At 28.8% G+C, this 12538-nt stretch overlaps 1 protein-coding gene across 2 annotated transcripts in view; it reads right to left on the reverse strand.

Moving 5' to 3' along the window:
* Positions 1-12538, reverse strand: part of LOC107453213 (ubiquitin fusion-degradation 4-like) — a 158249-nt gene that overhangs the window by 34279 nt on the left and 111432 nt on the right. For both annotated transcript variants that reach the window (XM_071187446.1, XM_071187447.1), the window contains 4 exons: positions 6682-6812; positions 6057-6093; positions 3112-3292; positions 1019-1101 (listed from right to left, as the gene is read on the reverse strand). In XM_071187446.1, coding sequence (XP_071043547.1) covers positions 1019-1101; positions 3112-3292; positions 6057-6093; positions 6682-6812 — 432 coding nt within the window. The remainder of the gene's footprint in view (positions 1-1018; positions 1102-3111; positions 3293-6056; positions 6094-6681; positions 6813-12538) is intronic.

A 12538-nucleotide genomic window follows, 5' to 3' on the forward strand; every position in this document is an offset into this window, starting at 1 on the left:
GTCTCATTGAATAACATGGAGGAATTTGCTTTTGATGGAAGAAAACCACCAATAAAATTGGGGAGAAAACTAATGCTCAGAGGGTTAAAACATGATTGATATAAACAGTCTCAATCAAAAAACTCTTCAGAATGCCATGCTAAATCAGGATTTATTGCTCCAATTTCAAGAAGACAAGTTACTAATTATAAGGGTTTTTAACATTTAATTTTGGCTCTTATAAGGTTTCTAAGAGCAAAGAAACTTATCTTGAGATTGTCGTTTAGATCCTTACTTTGCATTCTTAATTTTTTTTTTCATAGCACTAATTCACAATTAATAACTAAAGTTAATATACAGGGTGTAAAAAAAGTTTGGAAATGGTCAAATATGTGGAGAAATATGCATTCATTGAAAAAGTTGAAATAGAAGCATTAAATTTTTCTAAAAGCTATCCAATGATACCAATCTCGATCTTCTATCCCGGTCCCTGAGGATGGGTTAGGGGTAACTTTTAAATCTTAAATATGAACCCCTACTTTTTATGTTTAAAATGGTGGATGGCATTTTAAGACCCATAAGATTAAAAAAATAATAATAATAAAATTAAAAAAAAATTTAAACATGTCTATTTTTATGTTTTTAATCAGATGGGACTTGAGTTTCTCCTTTTTTTAAACAATTAGTATTCTATTTCAATTTTCTTGGTTACAGCACCATCTGTAGAACAAAATGCACAAAACTATTGGTCAAACAGGATTATTTTTTTCTTTAAAATCTGAATTCGTAATAAGAAATAAGGATTCATTTTTAAGATTTCAAAGTAGCTCCATACCGCCCCAGGGAGTAAAAGGTGGAAGATTGAGTTTGGTCTCATTGAAAAGCTTTACAAAAAATATTAAATGCATCTATTTTCACTTTTTCGATCTGATCCATATTCATTGAGATAGTTGACGGTCTTCAAAGTTTTTTTTACATACTGTATGCATTGTATAGAAGAAGAAAAAAAAAGATGCTTAGCAGGAAATAAAGTCAATACCTGTAATTGTTGTACTAGTTTGGTAGTTATCTTCTTGCTAATGAAGTCATTGGCTGGAACTTGAAATACTGAGTCCTCCCAGTCTAAAATAAAGTAATATTAACTATAGAATCAAAATAGAATAAATATATTATTAAAGTGTATTATAAAATATACTCTTTATAATGAAATTAAAATATGAAAATAATAAATGTGCACAGAAATATTAATTTTGAAGGCATGTTGAGTGTCAAGAATAGCAGCAAATGGACAATTACTATGGACTAATAACAAAAAGCAAATAACAATCACAGAATCGTAGGTAGAAAAATAATGAAGATAACATGAGTGCACGATATACTAAGACAAATGTTGATTTTGGATTGCTTAACTTGTTTGGCACCTAAGATTTGACACATATTGACCCTTGTTATTCAAAAATAAAGTTCAATGGAAAACAATCAATAGAGGAATCTTTATTTTTTGATGTCTTACAGACATCACTTGAGATTTTACACAAAGTCATATTATTCGTAAGACTGAAAAAGGGCAAAAAATAATGGATGCTGCCAGGAAGTTTGATACCAGCCAGTGTTATTTCAAATCTTTAGAATTCATTTTAAAAAATGACATGTGAAAAATCACGTTCGCAGTACAGTGTCTATTTTTTAGATGTCACTGTTAAGTATATTTGCAATTTTGTCAACATTTTGGAGGGAAAACAACTGGACTTGCATACAATTCTAAGCAATCATACATACCACATGAAATGGATCAATACCACATGTGTAAGGTCATAGTACAGGATGGAATCCTGATCAATAGACGCATATCACTCCATGTTATCACACTACGAGTGGCCAAAGATACTTTAAAGGTGCTCTGCTGCTTCATAATAGAATATTTGATGCTGCTGCCAGTGATTACACTGCGAAAAATTGCTCACCAGATCTGTCTAGGATATCCAATATCTCATAAGGCTTGCCCCTTCTCTAGATCTTTATCTTATTAGAAATGCGTTTAGGATGTTATGGAAAGGGGTTTCATAGGTTACCCCCCCCCTAAATAAACATTGAGATCCTCATCCCACACCACTGACAAAAGAATGGGATAAATTACCTCAACAAATGCTGGGTGATGTTGACCAAATCATGATACGAAGTGTGGAATCTTACATTCTCCCCAATGGTAGCCATATCCCATATTGATATCTTATGCAAGAATGTCTGAGGAAGGTAACTAAATTTTTTTCGATTTTACATATTCAGCAAAAAATGACCGTTTTGTCTCTCTGACATTTTGCAAAGCCTTCTAGATTACAGAACACAAAAAAAATTCCTGTCTTGTAATGTTCCAGAATTCTGGTATTAGTCTATTTTCCTTGGCCTCCTCTTTCATGCTATCTATCTAACTGTTGATTCATTCTTAGCAATTATTCGCCAGTATAATTAATAGAAGTTCATTCACATATATATGAACTGTCAATATGTCAGTGTAATTTTTAAATAATGGCAAAATTAAAGGAATTAAGATTTTTTTTGTATTTTGCTACTACTTAAAACACTGGTGGTACTAGAACTTACAGGTTGGTATATTTGTTCTTGCAATTGACTTAGGAATGTTCACTGAAAGTAAAATATCAGAACAAAGAAAATAAAGCCCTCACCAGCTCTCTGTAATAGACATGAAATTTTTTGCCACACATAAAATCAGATGCACATCTCTTGCCACACATAAAATCAGATGCATGTCTTTTGCCACACATAAAATCTGACAAAGTTGACTTAGGAAAAAAAGTAGTATCACAAGGTCTACACTTAGTATCCTTAAATCTATTGAAAATCTATTTGATTCTAGCAATATTTAAAGAAATTCAACAACTTCAACTTGAGACAATTCAAATTAACTTTAAGTAGTCAAATCACAACTCCAACCTCTATCTAAAGGCTATCAAAGTACAACAAGATGAACAGATGAATGTTGTTTCCATTTAGCCACCTTTAATGTTTAAATTTAGTTATAAAATCCGAAAGAGTGAAAAAAATTATCATATTAAATGAAAAAAACTTTAAAACAAATTATTAAACATAGAAAACATATTAAGTATAAATTACCAAGAGAAGATTCTTTAGAAAGCATGTAGACTAATCTTAAGACTTGTAACACTTCCTCAACAGTACAACCAGTAGGTTCCATTGAAACTGAAGGTAAATTGCATGAAGTAATAGCTGCAAATCCATGATCCCATAATTTTAAAGAATCTTTTGAGTTTTGTTTCCCAACATTTTTAGAATCCTGTAAAAAAAATTTAAATTAAAAAAGGTAGGAAAAAAATTTAAGCTAATATAGAAACATTTAAAATGTCACGAATATCAGATTAAAAAAATACAGAAAAGGTTAAAAAATAATTTTACATGAAGATTTCAAGAAAATAAGCTTACAATAAAATATGAATAGGTAATACATTTTTAAATAACAGAAAAAGGATTGTGGGGAGAATTGTTTTTGCCAATGCCAACCTTCATCTATGAAAAGGTACCCCAGCATAGAATCAAGTTAACAAGTCTACTAGTGACTTGGAATTGTATTTTTGTAGTGGTAGACACACTACAGTACTCCCTCACCAGAATTATATCCGTGATAGAATCTGATGAAGGATTACCACTTGTTGATTCATTGCAGTTTCGTGAGAAGCCGGGAGAGCTGTATTAAGTTGACGGTCATTGTTGCTCCTGTGTTGCTATTAGCAGTCAAGTGTATGCAAGCCAACATGGTTGAGTGTATGCAAGCCAACATGGTTGAGTGTATGCAAGCTGACGTGTGTGATCGAGACTGAATAGCAGCAGCACGAGGACAATGTCACAGTCAAAAGTCAACTGTTCAATGTGGACCATCCATCGAAGTAGGCATGTTCAAATCGAAGTGGGCGATACTGTAAAGGTTGGCATGTTCACATCTCATCCCAAGGTCACCGATGTGAGGAGAGTTGTTTTCGACACTGTCAACCTTCATCTATGAAAAGGTACCCCAACATAGAATCAAGTCAACAAGTCTTATATACTAGTAAATTGGAATTGTATTTTGTAGTGGTAGACACACTACAAGGATGCTATTTTATTTGAAAGGACTAAATAGCATAAAAATTCCAACAAGAACTAACATTGAGACCTTTGACAGGCATAAAAACATAAATAATTAATTTTATTAAACTTACAGTAAATTGAACTAGATAATAGAATTTAAAAATCTGAATTATAAACATATTAGAAAATGTTAATAATATTCATAAAAGTAAAAGTGTAAGTTGAATTAACTAAGTAATTGGAAATACAAAATAGAGATGGCAAACTCATATATAGAATTATGCTAAAATTATTCAGAAAGATTCTTAATACTCCAATAGCTTTGGATGATATTTAGAGTAAATAGAACAAATATACAGTAAAATCTCGAAAATCTAGACTCTGAATTTTGTCTTCTGAAATTTGTGGATTTCAGATTTCTTAATTAAAAACATTAAAAATGTAATTGATAAGACATAAAGTAGTTTAAAACAAAAATATATAAATATGTACAAATTTAATTGCTGTTATCATGATTAATTTTTTAAACAGATCAAAAATCATGAATTTTCATAAATTTAATCTTTTGGTTAAAAATTTTTCGTTTAAATTGTAAAGTGACATTAAATCATGCTCATCTATGATGTTTTTTTCCTTCAAACCTTTAATAACACGGTGCATATTTCATATGCTATCGTCTATCAAAACTAACTTTTCATCATTTGATGCATCCTAGCGTATTGCTGTCAGTTATTTTCATTGCAGCTACTAGTTAGAAGAGCCACTTTTATATTATCATAAGTCATGTGATTGACAATGGGCAATTCATCATCATGAAACAAAATTTCCTCCAAGTAAATTTGATTGATTTTAAACACATATTTTTCAGCATGTTCAAATAATTTATTTACTTCTAAATTTAAAATCAGCGCTTTTGAGAGTCCAAAAATCTCAAAATAATTTTATTTTTCAAAGAAAACCATTAAGGATAGCACATTGTTGCAGACGTTTTGCTATGTTTCAGAGAAGACAGTATTTCCAGCGTTTGCAGCACACTACAGAACATCCTTTATATTTAACTTTTTTAAAACTGATGATTTTTATTCCAGCTAGTAGAATGTAGCATTTTTAACAAAAAGACCTTGCTGTTTAAGTATCTCAGCACTCCATTGGTTTAATAAGTGTCATAAAATTTGAAGGAAGGTATGTAACGTGGGTTCATCATTTACATAAATTTTCAATATTTCAATTATACAATAAAGGAATAATTTTTGCATAGTTTTTGAGTCCAACAGCAAAGTGAACTTAAGCTTTTGGAACAAAATGATTGTTAAAACAATATTCCGTCTATTCATGCACAGTTTTTGGTCTTAGACACAAGAGGTAGAGTTCACACATTTTTCAAAACAAATAACTTTTCACTTTTCTCAATTATCATCAGCTTCATATGATGAGAGCTGTAAGTATTAGCATACACCAACTCATTAAACTCTCTTTTATATTTTTTACACCAGATGGGTTATTTTAATTGGCACTCAAAAAAGTTTTTCTAGGCACATGGGAAAACAAAGCAGTTTCACTTACATTATAAAGTTGGTCCAAAGATAATTATTTACTACAAATTAAGAAAATCCATTGATAAATTGTTTAGCAGCTTCAACTTCAATAGATGTTTCTTAAATTACCATGCTACATTTCCGAGAGCATGGAGTAGCAAAAAGGAAATGAAGGAAAATCATTATTTTTCCTTCATCTGTCTTGTTTGTAACTCCGTTTGTTTGAAATGAGACAAAGAAACCAGGGCTCAGTGCTTTTATTTCTAATGCTTCAATTTGTTAAGATTATTATTTATTATTATTTTTTAAATGACTTAGCAAACTTAATTCTTGTCCTAATTCCGGCTTTTAGAGGTTTTCGAGATTCAAGAGACCAATTTTTTGAGGTTTCTAGATTTTTGAGGTTGTACTGTATTTCAAAGTTTATAAAATTATTTATACCTTGGGTTTTCTTTCTTTGGCTTCTTTATAAACGATTCTAAAAATAAAGAAAGCATTTAAAATCACAAAACATAAAAAATAAACAAAAAAAAGAATGGAAAAACAAAACTAAATAATTCAGTAAGTTTTATGAATCTGAAAAAAAATATTTTTGACATTTTTAAAGTATATATATAAATTAGCATACATTTAAAATTTATTATTTTTTTTAAAAAATATCAATAGACCTTGTTTTTCTTATTTATTTTATAAATTAAAAATTTTTATTGTCATAGAAATTTTTTTTAACATTCAATTTAGTATTAAATTTTGAAAAACTAATTATTTGCTAAATTTACATTAAATTTTTATACTGAAGTCAAATGTTTAGTAAATAACTTTTTTTGAATGCGCATAAAGAATTAAAATTGTTACTAGCACAACAAACAGGAACTATGTCCTTTATACATTAACAACAAGAAAAGAACAGTTGATTAATAAATAAGTATAAATAAAGAATAAATATAAAAACAAAATGCTTAACTAATCCACTAATAAACAAACCTCATTACTGACAGACGCAGACAAACATTCACTGACAAACACACCCCATTAATTTGTCTACAGAACAATTTTCCAAACTTACGTATAAGTTGGTTCCCATATTCGACGAATTTTGTCTTGTCTAGTTCCCATCTGAGAGTCCTGAACTAAAAGTTGAACAGCATGAAATATTGTCCAGTCAGGATTGGGCAAATCAAGTATAACATCAGGCACCTAAAGTAATGTAAAATAATTAAAACATAAATTTTTTTATTAATATAACAATAGTTTTTTTCTAACAATTTATCACCAATTTTAAATATAGTTTCTGCTGAAAAATAATTATAAAATTGCAATTTCTTTAATAGTCATAGAACTTTTTACCTTCATTAATTGTCATTATACTTTAAAATTTTAGTATTAGTTATATAATTTTTTGTTTTGTTTTGAGAAAAGGTTTTGTTAAAAAAAATATTTTAATCACTTTGATGAAAAATGTTGATCAATAAGTTATAGGGTAAATTGATGTACAGTGCACAAAAAAAGAATTACTCTGAATAACTTTTGATCTAAAGATCGGATCTTCCTGTTCTGAGATCCAATCTAAATGACTTGAGGGGATGACCTCAAATAAGCTAATTAATAAGTGAAGACAATATTTTAAAGTAAGAAATCAGGCATAAAAAATGTACTTTTCTGAAAAAACATACCTTTTTTCGGTGGATTCTGATTTCTAATCTCCACAATATAGGGGGCAGCTGCAACCTGGGAAATATGGTACCAATAGTTTGGTCAGGAGAGCCATCATGTTTGGGCCCTTTATTGTTAATTTTACCTTTTGCATATTTCGCTATATTTCTAGAACTTCTTAAGTTAATTGAAAATTTTTGCACACAATTATAAAATTCATTTATCCAAAGATAATTCCATACAAAAAATAATTTTGAGTAAACATTCATTATTTTTTATTATTTTATTTAATAATGAATGGTCAAAAAAATTTTGAATTTTAAGGTATAGAAATTTTTGCACCATTTTAAAGAATATAATTTTATACCGCAAAATACAAAATTTGAGCCAAGTCGGACAAATAGTTCTAGAGAAATCCAATTTTAAATATCTAACGTTTTTTAAAATTCAATTTATCAAGAAATATTCAACTAATTTTGCTCAAATTTTGTATTTTGCTACGTAAAATTATATCCTTTAAAATGATGCAATTCAAACATTTTTCTACCATTATCAAATAAAACAATAAAAAAATAAATCTTTACTAAAAATTAAATTTTGCATTGAATTATCCTTGGATAAACGAATTTTATAATTGTGTGTAAAAATTTTTCAATTTCTTAATAAGTTCTAGAGCTATAAGAAATTATAAAAAAAGTAAAATTAACATTACGGAGTCCCAACTTTGTAGAGCTCTCCTGACCAAACTACCAGGACCATATTTCTCAGATTGCGGCTATTCCCAATATTTTGGGATTCATAAATTCGAATATGTCGGGAAAAAAATATGTTTAATCAAAAAAGTAAGTTTTCGAGTCTGATTTCGTAACCTAAAACATCGTCTGCACTTATTAATTAGCATATTTGAGGTCAACCCCTCAAGCTATTAAGATTTTGTCCTAGAATGTGAAAATTTGATCATTTAATAAAAAAAATTTTAAGGTGGTCCGTTTTTTTGCGCACTGTACAACAGAATTAACATTATAACAACAAAAGCACTTCTTAGAAAAAAGTAGTTTCAATAAATATTTATGCATGCCGATTCAAGAAACAAAATTTGGTTTATTCAGAGAAAAAGGAAAAAAATAAGTTTCATACCAGTTATTAAAAAAATCAATTCAAGTTTTAAAAAATATAACCAACTTGAATGAAGGTCATGGTATATCAACTCCTGTGTTAGCAGGAATTTAAACAGGGTCAACTTTGGGGATCAACAACAGGGGACTTTGTCAATCATGACAAGATGAGAATCGCATTTGCTTTCAGTGAAAAATAAACATAATCCAATGATTAATTCCAGGGTTCCCACTCTTTTAACAAAGCAAAAATTAAGGACGTTTAAGGACTCTTTTTAAAAAAATTAAGCACTTTTTTTTGGAAAATTAAGGACCTTAAGACTATTTTTAAAAATAGTACTGATTGTTTATCATCGAATATAGATGCACCACAAGTTACAGTGCCAATTACTTACCTGTCTTAAAAAAGAAAATCAATAAATAAAAAAATAATAAACAATTTTTTTAATGTAAGTACTGATCTAATTGTATGTATTAATTAACAGGGCTCATCAAAGCTGGACCAGGCAACTTTTGGCAAACCAGGGTGGAGTTTTTTTAAAAATATTTTTCAGATTGTTAAGGGTTAACGCCATCCATAAAACGAATATATATTCCATTTTTAATGATTTAATTGAAATTGAATTGTAAAATTAGGATTTACAATTTTTTTCGTATTTTTAAGAAATAGAGTAAATAAAGAAATTTGGGAAAAAATTATTACAAGTTTTTAATAAAATGTTTTTAATAAATGCTATTAATAAATGTTTTATTTATATTAAATGGCATATATATTAAATGAATTAATACTAAGAATTAGAGTTATGTATAAGAGTAGAAACAGACCATACTAATATCTAAGCACTTTAAATCATTCCACTTTTTTTTTCATTAAGCTTAAAAGAAAATTTTTTAGGTCATTGCACTAAATATTTGTATGAAAATTTTTATAGAATAAGAAGATTTATAATTATTTGCTGATTTTGATTATTTGACAAGATTTATAATTTTCAAACCAATATGTTCATTAGTTCTCAGTGAAACATAAATAAAAAGGTCTAAAACGATTTTTTAAAGGTATCAACACATTTCTATGGCCTTTGCCTGTAGCCCCCTCACACATATCTATTGTCTCTCTAAAATGCCCAACTCTTGATGCACGGACTAATCCTTGTTAATAAAAGAACAACTTTTTGATATAAAAAATCGACTTGAAAAATTGTTTCTATCAACTATAACCATGTGGCAGAATTTTTTCAGGCTTTCCGTGACAAACTTCCCCATCACTAGTATTTTTGTGCAAGATACTTTTAATTATAACAATTACTAATTTAAAGTAACAGAAAAATTGTGTTTACAGAAGGAAGTATAGAGTAAAAATGTTCAAAAGGTTTTTTAATTATAAATGTAGTATTTTTTAAATTCTAATATTATATGCGATATTCTCGCATTTTGAAGGACTAATTATTATAGCACACATTAATTATTTCCTCTTCCGAATTTTGTAAATCCATTACATAGTTAAAATTCGTAAATGAATGAAACGATTATTAATTAAAATTCTTACAATAATTAAAAATCTTAAAACCCGAAATAAAGATTGACGACGAAATCACGCAAATAGGACTCTTTAAAAAAGAGAAGTTCAAATACGGTTGTTATAATAAATAAGATCGCATTTAAAACTTCGGATTTTAAATTTTGTGGAAATCACCGCCAAAAAATTTATAGAAAAATAATTGAATCATTATGTCAAAATATGTCTAAAATTTATCGGAATAAAATATACATTGGTCGGTCTAAAATATACATTGTGTCTAAAATATATCGGAAAATTTTAAAACCGGAATAAAAGCAATATCAATAACTGCCAAAAATACAATCAAACACCACACAGTTTTATGATACTCTTGGAGTAAATTGAGTTTGTAAAGTCCTGGACCAATGTCGCCCTGTCACTGCAATTTTGTTACAGGGTATAGTAATGCTGAAAAATTAAGGACTTTTAAAAACTTTATACCATATTTAAGTACTATTAAGGGCCCTTATTTTCCAAAATAAAAATTAAGCAGTTTTTAAGGATTTTTAAGGATCGTGGGAACCCTGAATTCCTATGACAGTTCACTTCTTTTTTATGGGTATCTTGACTAGTTTCTGTGGGGATAAATAACAGTTGACAAAACATAGACTAAAATTCAGAAAATAAGGAACAATCAAAACAGTGGAGTTTTTAAGGTAATTCGGCTTCCAAGAAGGCAAAAAACAATGGAGGAAAGAATGCAAAATTGGCAGACGAGGTGATGGAAACACACACACAGAACAGTGAATTAGATATGGATACTCTATTACAATATAGAGACAAAAGAACATTTGAAACAGTGAGTCTTTAAAGGCAATCCGGGTCTTAAGAAAGCAATGATGGTGAAATTGGCTAATATGGTAAAGGACAGTTTTTCAAAATGCGCACAAAACTATCTACACTAATTATTTGTAAATAAAACGTATGATAAATGGAGGTTATTATGTGGCATCATAGCACTGGTTGAAAGAAGCCATCAAGATTGTTTTGACTCTTTTTATAATTTCAATAACAGATGGCGCCAATGGTACTGTTAATCAAGAAATATTTTGTTTTTGTTATTTTTCTTTCCTTTTTTTAGTTTCAGTTTAGATTTATTCATTATGTTGGTAGATGAGTAATATTTATGTTTGGCAATATGGCCATTGAAATTTCAATTACTCATTTATAATTCAATGAAAAATATTTCAGTGTTATCTATAAATCATGCTCTGATAATCAATCAAAGAAATAAAGTATATATCCGGTAAGATTTCGAAAACTTATTTGTTGTGCTAAGTTGTCATAATTTTCATTTTCCCACATTGTATTAGTTTCTATAATTTTAATGATATTCTACTTAACTTTTATGATTTTTTCATTACATAAGTTTATGATTTATTTAAGATTTATTCCATTTTTTGGTCCTTCGAGACCGGAGTGAAAAATCTGAGCTATTGTTTATAATTTAGTTTCGATTTTAATTAAGAGAGCTAGATAAAAGTATTTTATATTGCTCTAGTTTACATTGTTTTTTTTATCTTATTTTCGGTCCGTTGATAAATATTTTGATCTTAAATATTGTATTTTGTAATTATAATGGAAACTTTAAAGAAAAGACGTAATATTTTGAAAGGTAAAGTAACGCGTATAAATAATATTCTGAAACCGAAATTTGCGTCTGGGGAAATAGAAAGAGCGGAATTAGATGTTTTTTCGGCTAAAATGAATGAAATATGGGTGGAGCTTAATGAGATTCATACGGAAATTATAGTTTCTTGTAAGAATGAGGAAGAGGCAAGCAATATGAAAGAATTTGATGATTTGGCATCAAATATTGATACGTTGCGAATTAATATTGCTCGGGAAATGTCCGAATTGAAATCAAAAGTAAACAACACTAATAATGGCGGCGTTTCTCCGGATGAATCGAAACTGAAACTAACTGAATCTTGTTTAAAATTGCCCAAATTCGAGTTACCGAGTTTTTATGGAGATTTCAGTAATTGGATGTCATTTAAAGAATTGTTTTTGAGTTCCATAGATAAAAATCCAGAATTAACAGAACTTCAAAAATTTCAATATTTATTTGCTAATTTAAAGGGTACTGCACGCAAGCTTACTTCAGGATTTTCGCTCACAGATGAAAATTATAAGCACGCTTGGCAGACTCTAGTTGCGAGATATGATAATAAACGTGAATTAGCGTTCGCGCAAATTTCAAAACTATTTAATCTAAAGACAATTAAGTCTAATTCTGCGGTTTCGATATTTGAAATTTTAGATACGTGTAATGAAGTTATTCGAATTCTTTCAACTTTAAAGTTAGAAGTTAATCCTATGGTAGATGTTATTTTAATATTTTTTATTTTGGGAAAACTAGATGATACACTAAGGCAAAGATGGGAATTATCTTTAACTAATCAAGATATTCCAACATTTTTAGAATTGGCTAAATTTCTTGAGCAACAAGCAAAAAGTATTTCAAATCAAACAGAATGCAAGCCAAGGGTTCTTCCTAAAAAGGCTTTTGTAAATAATGTGGTAGTAAACAAAACCGAAAATTTATGCAATATTTGTAATGAAAATCATTCGATTGTTAATTGTCCCATGTATAA

Source organism: Parasteatoda tepidariorum, chromosome X1, assembly GCF_043381705.1.
Source record: "Parasteatoda tepidariorum isolate YZ-2023 chromosome X1, CAS_Ptep_4.0, whole genome shotgun sequence".
NCBI classification, from domain to species: Eukaryota; Metazoa; Arthropoda; class Arachnida; order Araneae; family Theridiidae; genus Parasteatoda; species Parasteatoda tepidariorum.